We start from the raw sequence: 19,242 nt of genomic DNA, 5'->3' as shown, positions 1-19,242 counted from the left end.
GAGGGTCCTTTTGAAAAAGTCTAGAACGAACATTTTCATCCAATTCCTTATGACCCCCCCCCAAACTATTACAATCAAATTTCATACAAGCCACAGTAAAAAATGTGACTTTTCATTCCTATGATTAACAATAGGCTGTAAAGCAGTTAGCTAGAATTATAAGTTGCTGTATCTCAAGAAAACACATTTATAAGGTATTACATATTTCAGTTACATAGCAGTCTCATGATGACTTAAGATTTCTGAGGTTACACGTCACAAAACAGACTTCACAGTTTTATGAGCAACTACTACGGGCAGCGTAGCAAGCGACAGTTCTCATTTCCCAACCAACTGTATGTATAAAGTGCATTCCACATTAAAAGGCTTTGGTGTTAATACTGGTGTTACTGGGCAAGGCAAGCAGCTGGTCTAATCCTGCAAGTTTTATCGAGATCATCTCCAACCCGTAGATTTACATCCTCCTCAGCTTTTCCATGAAGCTACGGAGAACCTCTTATCTACAGCAGTGGAGGAGAGCTGGGAGAGGGTTACCCAGCTGTGTCCCTCAGGTGACTGCCGTCACATCGAGTGACAATGTCTATCGAGATACAGCAGCAACTGTGGCCAGCTCCATACTGAGTTTCGTTTCTCTCAGAAACCTTTTCTCTTGGTACAAGGAAGCACTTTCTGCAATAGCTCGCAGTCTATTTATAGATAGTGATAAAGCTATATTTGCTGGGAGACTGACGTCACCCTAACCACTCACAACATTACATTTCATAATGGAAATACTGATTAATCAAGAATGCTAACTTTTAAAATCTCACTCCCATAAGTAAGTCTAGCCACAGCTATATTTAAAGTTTAAAGAATTCAAAAATAAAGTAAAACGTGGCTTTAAGAATGATGCTGTGGGTAAATGTAACTTGTTTAACACCACTGCTGTTTCACTATGATTTACTGAAATGGATACTTACAGAGGCTACAGGTGCAACAACCCAGGCCAGCACATACAAAGTCTCAAAAAATATCAGCCAAAATAAAAACAAGCTCCAAAGGCCACTTAAAGTGTAACCGATGTGCTAAAGTAATTTCTATACCAAAATTACACTTACTGTCCAGTCTAAGATTTTCTTAACTCCTATACTTTTTGGAAAGCATTTGCTATTTGTAGCCAACAAAAAAATCACAACTGCAAACTGTATATGCAAAGGTTTATTTTGAGACTCCATCAAGACATCCTGCTGTACAGGATCCAATTTGCTAATGACTTTTAAATACCATTATAGTATCTGTGGAGAGAGGAAGATGTTTAACATGATGTGCTACCGAGAACAAACTTTACTCAGTACCTGTAACAAAAGCAATGGAAAATAACCAAGCAAAAGTTGTGAAATATTACATTCTGCTCCCTTCCACTGAGGTTAGTACAGTACAATTTATTTTTCTTGAAGTAGCTTTCAAACAGCCCGTTATCAAAGCCCTCCTTTCCCCACCCTTTGGCTCCCTCAGCAGCCAAATCTCCAGTAACCACAAATTAGTTTGAACACGAGCACACAAAGCAGCTGAAGTTCAGTAATGGCATTGCTATAGAGAGCAAAGTTTACAAAACACAAGTGTCTCTCAGATCATTGGGGAAAAAAAAACCCCATTGAAATGGAGCACACGAATAGAAAACACTGCTGTTACATGCTCTAGGAAGTCAGGTAAAAAAAAAGCTTCTGTAAAAGTATGTTTTTAAGAGCCCTTAATCAAAGCTGTGAACAGCAGCCACCCATTTGCAAGGCAGGTTATTCCCCTTCTGTGCCTAACCTGCCAGTAGCGGTGACTAAGGCACAAGTTACATGCATCTGGGCAGTACTATTTTCAGTGACAGTGTTTCCTGAATAGCCCAATCAGAAAAATGACTTGGGAAATACAGAAATACCGGCTAATACAATCATTTAACAAATGCCTCATAAGTATGCAAGTTTAAATCAAAACAGAAAAATACAAAGATGGTATTCATTCCCCTTACAAACCATCTATCACGTCTGGTAGCGAGACAACTAGCACACACACCAGCCCAAAGGACATTATTACATTTCCACATTTCTCCACTATCAGCACGTTCTCCTCAACCCCGTGGTCTCGTTCCAGTGCCGAGAACTGCAGCCACTTCGTCACCTCCCATCCTCTACAGGATGCAGCCAGCTTCTTTCAAGACTAATGAATCTCTCAGAAACTAGCCCATCCCGAGCAGCCGTTGCTAGAATAATGTGCAACTTTAAGGGCACGTAGCAAGGTGTGGAATTAGCTTATGTGGTGAGAGGAAACATTTTTAGCTTTGAAGGAAAAAATAATTCCTACTCATCTACGAGAGTGCAGAAAAAGCACCCTTGAACAGGTTGGAGATAGTAAGTAGTACTAAAAGATAGCCTTCAGCTTACAGCAGGATCCAGGGTTCAAGGTATGCACTAGCAAGTCTTCCAGCCTCAGCAGCCTGCGATTTGTCCTGCACGTAAGGAGAAAAACGGAGATTTGGCTTCAGGTGAGGTTGAGAGCCCACCGTAGGGTGCCCAGGGACAGCCTGCTTTAGGGACAAGATGTCAGCTGGGGCACCAGAGTCTCAATAAGGCTTCTCTAAAACTTGTTGAGACAAAAAATCTCTCAGAAGAACTCAAAGCAACAAGTCTTGTTTCTAGTGACAAAGCCTCAGAGAGGTGAACAGACAGACCTGGAGAAGACTTGTATCAGGGCTGATTAATATACAACCAGAAGAGGACTCAAATTACAGGAACAAGTGCTACTGAAGGACCAGCGTGTGCTTGCAGGGCCTCCGAAGCCAGCTTCCAAAGAGAAGGGCCAAGTCAAGACCACGTGAAATACTGCCAGTGTATCACTGACACACCACTTGCCTTTTTTGTGTTACTTTGCTTTTTTTGTTACTCATTACACAACTGACATGCGAGTCCCCTACCCGGCAAGGTCTGACCGTGGTGGGTGACCTCTCCTTCGCGCAGGGAACGATCCCACCCAGAACGGATCTCCTGGTGCACGTGAGCCACGGGCAAGGGCCAACCGAACCCGTTTCAGAACAGGCACTTCATGAAGTTTTGCATGCACCTTCTTCAAGCTGCAAAACACGGGCGTTGCTCCCAATTCTTAGAAGAGCCGAGTTAAAGCACTGCAGCTTTTACATAACACCATCCTCTTCCCTCGCCCACCAGCACTGAGTCAGCAGAGCAAGTTTTCCTCATCTGTAGTTTCCTATTTCTGCATCAGCAGAAGGTTATCAAATCTCCGTAGCCACAAATGGAACGCATCAAGAAACAATTAAAAAAGGGATTTTCTTCCATATATTATCAGTTATTCTGCAGGAGGACTTCTATTTCACATTGCTACTAAAGCGACAGATATCACAGAAAATTACATCAGGTCTTTTCTGCCCTCTGACTCATATTCCTAAATAACTTTGGTTGACTCATTTCTCCTAACTTGTCTTGGCTGAAACATAAGTTTTTCCTCTTTTAACAAATAAAAGTGGCTTTTTCCCTTCCTTCAGCTTTTCCAGGTGAAGATTCTGACACTTCCACTATTCCAACTAATTGTAGGAAACTAAAACAAAAGTGAAGGGATTCTACCTGGCAAGACAGCCCACCTACCTCGTTGCCATGATTACAACGTGCAGAATCTACTCTGAGCATACCTATCCTGTATCAGCTACGTACAAAATGGACTCGCTATATCCAGTCACTAAAAACATGGCCAACAGATTTACTATTAATAATTAAAGTTATTTTCTTGCAAATGTTATGTTCTACATTCACCTACAACTGTTTTTATGTTGCTACATAAGAACCACCATTAGTATTGAAAAACATTAACATAACTCCACCGTGGTTAAATGAAGCCATAATAGGAACACAACACCAAGAGAGATATGCTATTTTATTTAAAATCAGACCACAGTAGATTACAGAAAGACTTATTATGCAAACAAATCCACTGTACGTTTCACAACTTGCTAGGCATATAAAATTGCCCCTTTATTAGACTGTCCAGGATTACACAGAGGAACTGTTCAGGTGCACGACGACTCTACCTCCTCTGAACTCAACGTCTGCCAAGCAGCTCTATATTCCGACTAAAGGAATTGTCGATTTGAGCTCTGTATCTAAGTCATTATTCCAGTTTGAGAGGGGAGAGAAGTCCCAAAAGAGGTCGAGACTGAGGTTGTGGAAGTTGGGGCACTAAACATAACGGTTACCCATGACCGGACTGTGCCCAGGGCTTTGCCTCCTGGCATCACGTGAAAGTTTATTTTCTATATAGTCCCTCCAGGGTCACTGGTACAAAGGTGACCTGTGTGGACCAGCTGTGCTAGAACAACTGACTCCGCTTCCTCTAGGAGACAGCACTGAAGTGCAGTGAAACTCATCCTTGAGTTCGAACCATTCAATGCTGATCATCAAACAACCTAACCACATACAATTGAATTAGTCATAACTTACAAAACTGCATACAAAAGACTGGCAAAAGTCATGCCATCCAAAGAGAGCATTTTCAACGCTACCAACACTCTAAAGCCGTGTTACACATATTTAAAAGATTTTTCTCCGCTCCAATTGCTTTGGGGAAGTATATGCTATTTGCAGCAGACATTAAAAATCCTCAAGACAACATTATAATATATATATATATTTTGGCAAGCATACTGAGCCACCTCCTCTCAACTCTCAGCTTGCCTATGGCATTTTAATCTCACTATCTTATAAACAGTGCAAATTAGTATGATTCTAAACATCCTAGCCATAGCAGAATTTATTTATTAGCTATAAGAGAACAGGAGAAGCTGTCGAAGGCCAATAGATCAAAAGCACCAACATATCTCTTGCCCGACTCATTCAGGTTAGTGTTTTGTAGCGTTTGTTTCTGAAAGGATTTAAACAGCTTTCCACAGTCATCTTTCTCCTTTACCCTTAAACATTACCAGCAGTCAAGTATATATTTACAGTTTGTGCGCACACACACAATTAATGGCAAAATGTTTTCCATGAGCAGCTGGATTTCAGTTATGAGATTGCTATAACTGAAACATCACATTAGTTACATTATCTATGTTCAAACCTATCCATCAGTGAAGGCAACTATAAGCTTACAAATAGCAGATACAGCCTTTGTTTTTTCTGAAGTATGAGGGCGAGTTTTTTGTAAAAGAAAGTGCTCTTGAAGAGCCCTTAGAGTTAAGCAATGGCCATTCAAATGATAAAAATGCTAATATCCTAGTATTACAATCACAAGTAGTGATCCTAAGGCACATCAGCCACATGCATATGCAATAATGCATTGTTTTGCTTTCAGACAGAAAAATTGCATTAGCTTTGTCTGTATTTCGTTTGCACAAGAGTTTGTTTCTAGATAAAGTATCCCTGAAAGGTCATGTTATCACAAAAGTTACCAAAAGACAGAAAATTTAACAAGTAGTAAAAATATTTTTGGACTACTAATACCAATAAAGTTAGATACATAAAACGCAGTGCAAATTCACAATACACTTATCTATCACCTCCATCACTTCTGAGGATTTTCAACCCTCGGAAAAAAAGTTGGCACTTGATAAGTGTAAAATATACCTGGTTGTTTTTATTAAATGTTAGCAAAACTAATTTGAGAGTGTTTTAGAGTTTTTGTGTAGCAGGCTCAAAGTACAAAGTTCTGTACTCAGACACCACCCTGGTAGCCCCCACCCACTTTAATTCTTTCTAGGACACAAATCATTTCTACAGCAGACTTATGTTTAGCATTCAGATACAACAGCTGCCATCCAAATACCAGCACTAATAGCACAGCAAAATTACTTTGAAACGAGTCATAATTAACCATGCCTATACGAAGCTTCAGTGAGAAAATAATACCAAGAAAAGATATTACACTATTTAAAAAAAAACAAACCAAACACATCCTGTACCATCACTAGATTATAGAAAAAACACACTTTGCAAACAAATCCAATGCACACTGCTTCACAAAATCCCCCATCTGTAGAAACTTTCCAGACTTACACTGGGGAATTGGTTCAGATGCCAATAACACTGACCAACCTTCTGCCCTTTGTCTTCAGAAGGCAAAACAAGCCAAATAACCGTATTTTCAGAATAGAGAGCTTCCTGTTATGAGCTTAATTTCAGATTAGTATTTGCTAGCAACCACCACACTCCAGAGGAAATGATTAAGGGACAGTCAAGGGCCTTACGTAAAGAAAAAAAAAATAGATATTCTATTTTGACTGATGCTGTTTGTAGTACACACTTCCAAACAATGTAGTGCATTCCAGGACAATGATAGGAAAATGTTTTGAAATAATGCAGGGGCTACGACAGATTCTGGACTGTGAGTTTCTTAAATTACCGTGAATTAGTTCAAAGTTGTTTGTGGATGTGAGAAATGGATAATGAATTTATGGACACATTCTGCGCAAGCAACAAGTGTTAAGATTTGCCTCCCCCAATGCTAGACTAAAATACCAGCATGTGTCTGCACCTTAGGCTTCAAGAGTCACATTGAGAGTGAAATCTGAGCTGCCCTAAAAAGCCTCCCCCTCCAGTGGCATTAGAAGTCAAGAACGGATTATGTAAGATGCAAACAGCCACCATGGAGTTCAAAAAGCTTTTCTGTTTTGCCTGCTTGCAGAGAAACGTTAACTGCAAATTCCAGATAGATACGCATGCCAAAAACTGCAAAACTAAAGGAAAAGGGAAAGTTAAAAATAGTTCGGCCAAGCAAGTTTTTGCTTGAGTTCGAGGGATAAAATGAAATTGTGGAGCTTCAAGTGGGCAATTACATGATGTGAAAACCCAGTATTTGATTAAGAAAATACCCTGCCTAGATTCCTGGAATCACATGATATCAAAAGCTAAGCACCTGTGTAAAAAAATCACTTCTGCATCCGAGGTGTGGAAAAGAAGAAAGAGTCTTAATAGGCAAGGAAATAGAAATGCCTGGTAAGTTTCTATAAAACTCTAAACTGGCTCTACAAACAGTTTAGTTTAATTTCAAGAGACCAGGACTTTCAGGATATCAAGCTATTTAGGAGTGGGAGGGGTGTGTACTTTTATTGTGAAAAGTCTAAGGTAACAACTGAAATGTAGAAATGAAACACTTGTAACTTTTACTGTCTAAAAACCATACAACATTTTCTGACAAGAGTTTCAGCTCAGCAAGCTCTGAAAATGTTGTGCACCTGGCCACGAATGCCATTGTCTGGGCACACTGCAAAGGATGCTGATGCGGTCCATTGCAACTCTTTGCCCAGTATTCAGATATGGTTGTTACTATCCAAACACCGGCACTGATAGAGAATTCTTTAGCGAGACAAATAGCTCCCAGTTTGCCACACATACATCCAGCTGCAATGGGAATACATCAGAACAGAAGAGGATGCTGATTTACCATCACTAAAGAATTCAGAGCGTGATTCGATTTGTAATGTCAGGAAATCCACTGTACGTTGTTTCACAATTTGATGGATTTACAAAATTTAGACCCTATCACCTTCCTAGAAAAACCTTGTTGTCACTGATATTTGAAAACAAAAATAATCACATTTACCAAACGCAATTGCAAACCTCTGTGCCACAGCTCGAATTTTGTACTCCATTGTGCAAAAAACAGAGGCTTTCCATTGCCTACATTAAGTCTCTGATGGGGAGAAAAAGGAAATATAAGCACCAATACATAAGTTAGGCGCACCAAAATATTCACTGGAGGATAAAGCCAGGATGTGGCGGAAGGCGAGGTGGTCTTTGGGGAAGAGCTGGAGGATACTGTGGTACAAACTGAGATGGGTATCCTGGATGTGGCATTTGACTTGCAGACTGAACTCCTGGTCGAGGGGGGAGAGGAGGATACGGAGCACCTGGATAAGAAAGAGCTGGTCCTGAACCCATGGCTGCAGTAAACGGAGTAGGAAAGCGTCCTGCTGGGACTGCGGAAGGTGGAGGGGGTGGTATTCGTCGGGGCACAACCGAAGGAGGAGTGTTTGCATCCGAAGTGTAGGAATCTTGAGGTGCTGGTGTTGTCTCGGGTGCCCTCGGCTGAGCCTGCGGCTGAACCTGCGGAAGTCTCTGTCCCTTCAGCACCATTTCTTGGAGCTTCTCAATTTTTACACGTCGCAGGTGAGCCAGTTTACGCTTGCTCTGGTACTCATCAATGAAGGAATCCAGTGGTATTTCACCATCAAGAAATTTTTCTGCCATATTCTGTCAAATACAGAACAATCTCTTAGAAAACAGCATACTGCAAGAGAATCTAAATGGCTTATATCCTAAAAATAGCATAATTTTGCCTGTGATTTTCCAGCTTGCATATGGAAGATGACTGGCATACTAAGAATTCTGAGCAGAATTTTGAGTTAGTTATTACTCAGAAGCACTGGGAGTTAAATATCATTTTTGCTTAAATTTATACTGAAGCAACAGCAGTAAGAACATCTGAATCTAGCTCTGAACATTCCCCTGATCATCAGAGATGGGAACTAATCAAGTTCAACAGCTTTCCAGATTGACAGCTAAGCTGAATTACAGCTCAGTACTGCTTGTAATGCCAACAGAAACACTGAGAACTCTGCAAGACTCAGTACAGAGAGGTAGATTATTGCTAAGACAGGTTTAATATTCACGCTTACTTGTGGCTTTGGGTAAATGGTGTTTAATAATTAAGAGAGGTGACCATACATATAATCACAAAATTCAACTTGTCCTAGGAATGTCTTTTTGTGATCACAACTCAAGGCCAATAAGCAGATTTTTCCCCCTGATAAAGTTACAGAAAATGTCCTACAGGCAAATCAGCAAACAAAACCAAACACTTGCATTATTCTGAAAATAGACCACCCTTCAAGCACTTGTATCGCAGTGAGTGGTGACCACTGGCACCTAGACAGATACGCTGAAATCATAATGGAATATTTCACTGGAAATGCTGGAGAAAAAACAATGCAGGCAGAGTTTTTCCTTAGGTTACTAACTGACATTTGTAATGGATTAATACATAAACCAGGCAAACACCATTAAAAGAAATATCCCACATTTATACGCTATGAGTTTGAAGGCAACGTCAAGGAACTAAGAGTGTTTGGCTTTCTTTTCTGAAAAGGAGCGTTTTCTCTCAAACTTCAAAGATGTTAAGAGTAAAAAATTACTCAGATAAAAAAATTCTCGCTGAAACCAAATAGCTGTTCACTGAAGTTCAAAGCAAAGACCAGACCATATTCTTAAAAATATCCCTTTAGTCTACTACATGTTCAACACTGCACTGCAGCTATGTACATTGGAAGTCTTCGGTAACGGGTATAAGTGGCAGAATTGAAGTGTACTGTCATTACCTCTGTGTCTTCCTCAATCTTAGCCCCCTCTGTCTGAAGCAGCGCTAGCAGTGTCTCCAGTGAAGCATTACTGGATTGTCTGTCTGTAATGGCACAAAAAGAACAGCAAATGACAGCTGGCTCTAAGTGACTTCTAGCTGAAGCCATACAGCCTCAGCAAGCATAAAAACTTCTAAGGTACATATGTACAACTAGCAGACTCCATTGCTCTAGACAGGATGATCTACAGTAAGAAAATATATTAAATAGTTTAGGAATATTGTCAAAGTGCTAAAAGCTGAAATTTAATTACAATGATATATTTATAATATTGAAAGACAAAGCACTTCAGCAAATGCAGTATCAGATGTACAATACTTCATAATTCAGTATGAAATGAGAAAGTTAAACGCAATATTCTGTTTGATTTATGATCAATCACTGAAAATTCAAATTATGTTTTGCTTTTTAGCAAGGTAAATGAATTTGATCATTTAGAGAAGAGTAGGTCAACAATAGGTAGGTAACTACACAGCAATAGAAAGACTCCACAGTATCTGTTACTAGGTGTAACAGATACTTAATAAATCATTAGAAGCATGATCTATTTCAGAACTACACAAGAATGACATTCCATTTTGTACCCTAATTCACACAGCTAAAAATGAGACACCAAAAACCAAACAAAAAACGTGCAACAGATTTACATTCACTTAGAAAACAGCAAATCATAATTGCCAACAGAAAACGTTACCTAGTTTTGTTTTCTTTATCTGGTATGCTTCAAAAAGAACTTGCAGCTCTCGATATTTTTCAGTCAAATTTGATTTCAAAGACTCCAACTTTGGCTGGTACAAAAGATTGCCTTCTGCCAGACTGCGGTTGCTGGCAAGAGTCATGTCCTTGCTGTGTTGAACATTTTGGGCCTGGAAATAAAAAAGCGCATGAAATGACAGTGAAAATATTAAGCAAGGCTAATGGTTATTTAGGCAATATGCTCTACTAATACACTATTTTACTAGAGTGTCATCTAGAAGGAATAAGAAGGTCTATGTCGCAAACAGCATGTTGAAATTATCTAAAACGACAATGGACTGTTGAAGCTCATGGGGCAAAGACCTTCAGAGGAATTGCCCTGAGAATAAGGATCTCTTCTTTCAGCTATGAGCACCTGTGAATGAATCGCTTTCTGAACAGGAATTAATACTGACCTGAAGTCACTTCCCTGCCCATTTTTTTCCACATGCAGCAGAGAGCTCATTAAACAGTTTTCTTCTCCAAGCTGGAAATGATAATTACTCAAAGAGTTTGTGTTGTGCGAAAGGACTCGAAGAACCCCTCTCCTTTTGAGCGGGGGCAGAGGTGCCCGTGAACGCTCCTGCAGGCAGAACAGCTTTTGTCTGCTCAGAACAGGAACCGGGCTCCTGCTGCGCTGAACTGCCTGCAAGAGGCACGTTTCGGCGGCACGGTAGCGGTTACTGTGTAGAAACCAGTTTTGGGGCACTCACTTAGACATTTCAGCTAAGTGGCAGAGGAGTGCAGTTTACGTCACCTGAGTTTCTTCTCATTCTTGTCACAAATTTATGTGAGGTCTGACCTGTTGGCTGTCACAGCTTTGTGAGATCAGATTTTTACATTCACGTCCTGCTACCTGAAGGTGCTTTGTATGAATTTTTACTCATGATTTAACACAGATGCTTCTTCATCCCCACCTCACACACCACCCTTACTAATCCCCCATGATGAATGTTGACAGATAAAGCAACAGTTGCTCTTAAAAAATCTTTGAATCCCAGCAGTAAGATGCAATAAGACTGCAGAAGAATGTCATCCCTTATCTTATTAAAATGCAAAAGACAAGGACTGCATCATTACTGTTCCTTCTCCAGAATATTCTTCCCCAACTATGTTAAATCAATCCTGGATTAAGGCCAAAAGCTTGTTTTTCAGTTTAATCCTTCTGCTTAACATATCCTAGCCTGAAGACATTATTCCTAAAGAACAAATGACAACTCTCACAAAACCAAGATTCGGCAAGATTCTGAGTTTGCTCATACACACGCATGCATGCGATTTTATCAAGAGTCTTCACGAGCTTTGGGAGAGCTGAGTGTTTGGGGAAGTCTGCCCTGGATGCCACAGTAGATTCATTAAAATATTCAGACATCAAAAGGAAAAAAAAACCCCAAACTCAAAGGATCCGATTTCAGATTTTCAGTCCAAATCAACAAGTGGGATAGTTTTCCCATGGCACAACAGACTGATTCTATTAAGCTGCCTTCAAAATCAATGAAAGGTTTGGTACACTTTTTGTGACCTCCCACATGAATATGCCCCTTCTAGCCCACATCATCCCTGTTTAGCTATAACAGATCTTATTTACGGACAGTTGCACTGAATTCGGTGCAAACACGAAGAGTACAGCGTTTCTTCCTTTCAAACTCATGGGTGGATATAGGAGAGCCACACCTCAAACAGGAAAAGCGGAAACCCAGATGAGCTATTTAAATGCCCCAGAAAAGGACAGGATGAGAATTCAGGTGTTCTTGGCAGTCTGAGCACAAAACTGGGTGCATTGGGTAAAAATATTTTCCAAGCGTAGCAACAGTGTCTTTGAAAGCAATTACTTCCTTTTGAAATATTTATACACTACTTTAATCTGCTAAATTCAAAGTTGGCTCATTCTTACTTAAACACATCTTTGTCCCCAGATATTGCTCTTCAATTACCAAAGTTTTACTCTCTTTCACCCTGTTCTTCCTAAACCACTTAAAACAATCAAGTCAAGGATAATGCTGAGTCCTAAATTCTACACCAATCAAAATAAAATTCTATTCCAAATAGTGAAAATTGGAGAAACTGTACTTGCGATACTGTTTTGTCTTCTCGAGATTCTCACATCAAGCCTAAACAAGCTTCCAGCCCTATGCTTGTGTTCAACTTGAATCCTGTCCAAGAATAAAAAGAAAATCCTCTCTTCTCACTTTTGAATCCAATGCAAAATAATTTAAATTAACTGCTTGCTTCCATTTGTTTCTTCTCATATGATCCAATGCTGTTAAGACTGTTGATTTCAGAAAGCCTAAATCCCCATTTTACATTTTTTTCTAACAGTTATGAAGGGAACTTAAACACACACAATTTAACAGCTTAATTACTGGCATCCAGCTTCTTACCAAATCACCTGCCATCACCACAAACTTTGTTAACTAGCTGTCTTCTGAAGTGCCAGCCAAAGAAGAGTGCGTGCAAAAAGATTCATGGTTTCTGATGCCTCTCCTCTTTCACCATTTTAATGAACGAACTACTTCCTTCAAGGGACTTCAATTGGATCTGGTGATTCTATTTTCACTGCTTGTAAGGCTGATATTCTCATTTCAAAGCAGTTGCGCAGTCAGTCTGGGAAGACCAGTTTTATGAGGGAACTTTGATCTTTTTTCAGGATGAAGAACACGTACATTTCCTCCAGAGAGAAAAAAGCCAGTGGACACAAACCTATAAACCTTTCAGGAGCACAAATCCCAGAAAAAGAAACCTTTTACTGAAATCATATATAACAAAGAGGAGAAGGAAGAACTCCAGGTAAACAGACAGAATAACAGAAAAAGCTTCCTTAAGTCAGATGAGGCTTTTGTGGTGTTCTTAAACACTACTTTCAAATAACTCTCCTGCCTCAAGTATCATAATGTCTCTCAACAGGACTAGGGAGGGGAAGGAGGAAGCAAATGCCTAACTTTCTACAGTGATTTTCTGAATAACTTGACTTTTAAATCATTTCAAATGTGAAAGATGAATAAATCTCAGCATGACATGATGTACCTGACTTGTAAAAATAAGAAAAAAAACAGTATTATGACCTATCTACATCTAACGCAGTGACATCCTTTCCTGTCCTTAGCATCTGATATCTAGCAATTATAGACTAGTCTAAACTTAAGCGAAAGTCTTAAAAATACTTGTTTTAAAACTGAAAAAAGTTAAGGTATTTGTAATTGCACTTTAAGTTACAGTGCTTGAAATTACACAAGACTTAATGACTCAACTTCTTCCATATTACAGCACTTCTAAGAAGGGCACATTTTTTCTACAGAAGTTGAGCAAAAAGCATGATTGACATTTAATGTTCAATTCAAGTGTCACTCTTGAAGTCTTCACTTCCAGCATTAGTCTGTGTCAAATTTCTTTGAAAAATGGACACTTGAAGAGATGAGAAACTCAAATTGAATCTTACTCAAAACCATGAGAAGAACCAGTTCCTCAAATATAAGGTAAACTTAGGAATGATGTTTAATGAAACTTAAGGAGAAGTTGGTGAAGACCCATCCACCTGTTCAGGACATTTAAATGCTTCATGTCACTGAAAAAAGTTTGAAGTCTGTGGAATGAGTGAATTCTATTTCACAACAAAGAGAACAGATATAATCCCAAAGCAACGCAACTTGAATACAGCCACAATTTTACAAACCAGAATTATCTCTGGCACTGATGTTAAGGTCCACGTAATAAACTTTTCTGCAACTGTTCCACTGCATTTAGATGTTAATTCAAAGAATCACAAAAGCAAACACTATGAAGTTGCCCTAAAAAGCCCTATAGAAAAACTTTCAAAAAACGCTAATTTAAAACAAAAAAAAAAACCAGTTGCAAAATCATCCAACGGTCAAAGACACAGTACAGCATGACCAGTCTATTAAGATTATCAATGCAGCACAAAGCATGCTTTCAGCATCCATTCACAGCTTTCCACAAGCCCAAGACAATAGCCAAGGAAGGAATAAATCCCACAGAAGTTATTTTGTTGTCAGGTATGTTGTGTGACAAAAATGTGTATTAGCAGGGAACTGCTACTGCATCAGATGTTCACCTGCCTACTGGAAGTGCAATGCAAAAAAGTTATTAAGAGAACTAAGCAAACAGCATGCGACTCTAGCAGAATTGCTAACAAGACTATTGAGGTCATGAGCACCTCAACAGGCAGGAAACATTAATCTGAAAACACATGAGAAATACCAGTCAGAATCACGAGACATAATGAGACAGGACAATATTAAAGAGGACATATGCTTTTTTTTTTTTTTAAGTGCTAAGCTCTCACTATGAATTCTGAATGGGACAAATGGGGCAACGACACTGAGCTGCTTATAAAAGGATTTTAATGGCAGAAGCATTGGTTACCACTGAGTGGACCACTCAAACCAAACTGTGTGCGCTGCAAGAAAAGGAAGCCATGGACACACAGAGGTTATTAAAGACAAAAACCATGGTTTATGCAGTGCTTCAAAACTTAAGATGCTTAAAAAGTGAGTTTCCTGAACAGAAATAATATGAATAATTTCACTCAAGGATTTATTTAATAAGCACTTCCAAGAACAGGCAGCAGCAACAGCTTTGGGAATTGAGATTGTACTACTTTCATCAACTGCAGCTTCGTTTCATCCCACTTTTAAAAAAGGAAGAAAAATGCTGGATAAAATTAAAACAGAAGCTAGTACTAGCTTAGCAATACTTTTACTGTTTATCATTTACTCCAAAATAATGGTTTGCAGCAAGAGTTATTTGTGCAAAATGTCTCTGAGAAACGTCACTCCTGTTCATCCAAAAGCGTGTTCCCAGAAGAACAATTCCAGACCAGATACCTCCTGAGACGCAGTCTGAGGAACTGAAATCCCAACTACCCACAAAGTCCATCAAGTGCTGCTATAATTATAAGCTTGCTTTGGCAAGCACCACGGCAAGTAGTCTCTCCATACTTTCAAGAAAAAGTCTCTTAAGGAGCTACAAATAAAAAGAAGTTTTATGTGGGACCATTTTAATTGCTTTATACATAGCATACATCCACGTTAGTTTTGGGTTTCTCTGGTCTTGCTCTAGTCTTTATCATTCCCACCTTCTCTCTTTCACTTACACATACTTGTAAATTAGGAATGAAATATGCAGTCACACTGCGGAAGTATAACGCTGCACATTTGGAGTGTCAAATTAACCCCTGAAACAGGAGCTGGCAGGTGCAGAGTAGGAGAATAGAGACTTCTTTTACAGAAGAAGATTTAAGACTGCTTTTCATCAAGTCCTGGTGAATGATAATACACTCTCTAAAAACATCTGTTCGGTAATAAATATTAATACATATTCCAAAATAATTAGATCTGACAAATTTAGGTCTTCTGATTATGTATGTATTAGCTTTAAAAATGACAAAATAAAGGTTAAAAGGTAAGTTGCAGTTCCTAAACATTTACTGCAGAGGAAAGAGACACCCAGAACTGCAATTTGCACTCATCAGACACAGGCAGGTTACTCATTTGATGCTTAGCTGGAAGAGAAAAACCTACAGTTGTCACCAAGTCTAATTCCTAACTTTGTAACTAAATTTCATGTTTGGCAAACAAGAACATAACCACTTGTACAATGTGGTTTTAGGACAGGAGTGGGAATCCAAGAAATCTGGGCATGCACTCACATAGTTTTAACTTGGACTTTCTGCACTGCCCGATGTTTTCAGTTGGCTTTTGAGAAAAGGACTATGCTTGAAAATCCATTCTGTGCTTGCCAGTGTACTCTGAAATCCTGGAATGAGAGGAAGGCAATACATTTCTGACTTCTCGATTTCATATAATTAAGGTCTTGAAGAGCAAATACTTTTTGGCAGTAGAACTTTAGTAGTCAGTAACACAATGTTGCACTGTTACTAAAGTGATGTACCAGTAGATAAAAACTCATTTTCACAGGAGAAATCCATCGAGCTACCATCAGTGTCAGGTCACAAATACTCTCATCTATGCTGTTTAGAGTTATCATGCCGAGGTTGACTTTTATAAACAATGTACTTTTATTTCATGAAGATGAATACTGTAGATGTACTACAGAGATTAACCTCAAGGATTATAAAAAAACCCCTCAATTTTAAAAGACTAGAAGTACCAGACAATTGGCTTCCTTCCTCTTTCTATCAGACAAGATGTTCGTTGTTCAAGCGCTAAAAGCCCAGAGGCTTCAAAAACAACCTTACAGACAGAAAAAGCAGCAGCTTAGCTCTTTGATGCCACATTTTCACATACCTGGGGATACAGCGTGAAGGACACTGTATATGCACGTTACCCCAGCAAAATACGAATGTGCGCATGAGCACACACACAGAGACAGCGATACACCCCCACAATGACATATACAAATCCTGCTCAAATGCTGCACAGGAATACATTCCCTTTAAGGCTGGAAGGTGCCTATTTTTAGCTATTAGCAAGAAAGCCAAGTGGTTTTCCAAATCCTCCTCTTTGTGAACAAAACATTGGGTTTTGAGCTGGGTTTCCCTTGCAACAAGGAGAACAAAGGTTTTTTCAATTACGGAATAATCAGCTTCAGCCAACTTTGCCACTGAAAATACAAGTGACCTCAGAGAATTGACTTAGGAATCATGATGTAATTGCATTGCCACAATGAAATTAGGAATCTAAGGACTTTGGAATAACCCGACAACCTAGATACACGTGGACTGACAACTGAATACCTACACAAGTAGCAGTGAAGTCACCATGGTTCCTCCTTAACGTTCAGGATTTCCCTCTCTCGCTCTTCCTGCCACATACTTCACAGCAAAAAATCAGGACCCAGTAGCACAAACTCAAGCAGTAAACAATTCAGTGGAGGCAAATCCAGAATGAGGAAGAAGTATTCAAGCATGGCCAATTCCTTCCAAGGTGGGTAAATGCATTTCTAGTTGAACAGACTCTAGTAAAAGCCTCCACGCACAATAAAAGAGGATTATACCAGACAGTAGCATAGCCATATTTCCACACAGCTTGAATACCTTCAAACCTAGCCACACTTTCCAAACACCACAAAATATTCCCTCAGGCCTGGAGAACTTTACTCTACAATTTAAAAGCCTTCTGTTGCCAATGAAAGAGGAAAACCGGAGGGTCAAATTGAGAATATGGTCTAGTTCTGCAGTGAGAGAGGATCCTTTCTACTAAGGTCATGAGGTTTTCTGTCACTTCTGACCTACAGTCTTAAGTGTGTATTGACAAATAAATAATATAAAAAGAGCCCACTGAGCCAGGTCTTCTGCTGACGTACCTTGTCAGAGGTCACGCTGAAACCAGCAATACTGCACCCATTTATATCTTTACAAAGTTAAGCCCATTATAACCTGTTGACTTTCCTTAAATATTTAGTCTTGATCTAGAAGGGTACTCCTGCGCCCCAGTAAACCACGGTGCCTCTAAGATCTCTGCATGTTTTACTTATCACAGCAGTATCTGTTTCTTCAGCCGTTTCTCAAAATATAAGCTCATATGAAAAGCTATTATGCCTGCCCCCCTCACGCAAATCTATTTACACAAAGTTCAAAATACAAATTGTTGCCTAATGCAAGTAAATTCTCTAGGACACCTTATTATTTGGGCCTCAACCTTCAGTGGGCCTCTTCATCTGTAATACTTTGACAATTTGATTTGAGATGATCCAGAACAATTTCCTTGGAAGTACCAAAAAGGCAGGAATCTTAGTTTGAGGGAAAGCAATTATAATTGATTTTACTTAATAAACTAAGCTTCTTTCTCAGGAATATATTGCCACTTTTATTTTTCCTGAGGCTTTTGTCCCCTAATTTAAAAAAAACAAAAACCAAAAGCCAAAAAAACCCCCAATAAATACAAGACCCAGAGAAGTACAGCACATATATTTCTTCTAAAGTTCATATAAATGGTTTCCTCTTATTTGTTGTTAGCTGACTAGACAATTAGAGTCTTTCACACACATGTGTGGTCAAGTAAACCTGGAACAGTCTCATATCAGAACTGTAATACATAGTGTCCACTGGCATACAGAAAAATCAGTAGAAGACAACCACAGCAGCAGGAAGAAAACAGGCTTCTATTTTGTTTTAATAAGCATAGATCCAAAAGCACGGCTTAGAGCCTAAGACACTGACAAAGGCATTTCAAATAGGCAAAACAAGCACCAGAAAGCCTGACAGCCTTCACTGCGCCCAGCATACTAACTCGGGCACACAGAAATCTCTTTCATATTGTTTTGAATCAAAGTTGCGCTGAGATCGAGACCACAAATAGGACCGACTTCATCCTGACAAAATCCTTCATCGTGGCCAAGGCACAAAACAAGGGCTGTATTAATGGAAAAACTGATCCCACCTCCGGTCCGTCAGTGTCTCCTAATTTAGTACAAACCGGGCATTTTCTGCACGGCGAGCCCTCAGCCCCCCTCCTCTGGCACCCAGCGCTCGGGAGAAGTGCTCGGGCATAGACACCCCCCCCACCCTTACCGAGGGCCAGCAAACAAAAGGCCGGGAGGAAGAGGGGGAGGGAGAGGAGCTGGCAGCGATTCCCGCAGCACAGGGGCTCCTTATTTACCGGCCACTCCATGGCGGAGCCGTGACCGCCGAGCTGCCCGAGCAGGGCCGGGAGGAGGGAGTCACCTGCACCGGAGGTGTGTGGGGGGGAGGCGGTCATTAACACCCCCCAAATAGCAAGCGGTAACGCAGGCGGCGGGACAGCGAGCCCCGAGGCCCCGCGGGCAGCGCCCCGGGCTGAGTGGGGCGGCGGCCCGAGGGGAGGCCGCGGCCCGGCCGCGGGGCTGGGCGGGCGCCCCTCACCTCTTCCATCTCGCGGGCCATGTCCTGTAGCTGCTCCTCGTCGTCCAGCAGCGCGCTGAGCTCCTGCAGGCTCAGCGCCTCCAGGCGCCGCACGTCCAGCGCCATCCCGGCCCGGCCCTGCCCGGCCCCGCTCCCCCGGCCCCGGCCCCGCTCCCGCTCCCGCCGCCGCCGCCGCCGCCGCTGCCAACCGGAAGTGCCGCGGCGGTGTCGCCCCGGCCCGGGGTGGGCACCGCCCTCGGCGCCCCCTGCTGGGGGGGGCGGGGCGGCAGCGCGCGGGGCGGGGCGTACCAAGGGGTGGGGTGGG

At 40.8% G+C, this 19,242-nt stretch overlaps 1 protein-coding gene across 1 annotated transcript; it reads right to left on the bottom strand.

Moving 5' to 3' along the window:
• Positions 1–3,895: 3,895 nt before the first annotated feature.
• VPS37B (VPS37B subunit of ESCRT-I) lies at positions 3,896–19,043 on the bottom strand. The gene is made up of 4 exons (XM_050906739.1): positions 18,939–19,043; positions 10,080–10,251; positions 9,347–9,429; positions 3,896–8,222 (listed from the first exon to the last, which is right to left on the bottom strand). The coding sequence occupies exons 1-4, from the start codon at positions 19,041–19,043 to the stop codon at positions 7,722–7,724; spliced, it is 861 nt and encodes a 286-aa protein (XP_050762696.1). The 3' UTR covers positions 3,896–7,721.
• Between the last annotated feature and the right edge of the window lie 199 nt (positions 19,044–19,242).

Source organism: Gymnogyps californianus, chromosome 16 (assembly GCF_018139145.2).
Source record: "Gymnogyps californianus isolate 813 chromosome 16, ASM1813914v2, whole genome shotgun sequence".
NCBI lineage: Eukaryota > Metazoa > Chordata > Aves > Accipitriformes > Cathartidae > Gymnogyps > Gymnogyps californianus.
The sequence above is the reverse complement of the archived record's forward strand: the minus strand, read 5'-3'. Positions and strand labels throughout refer to the sequence as shown.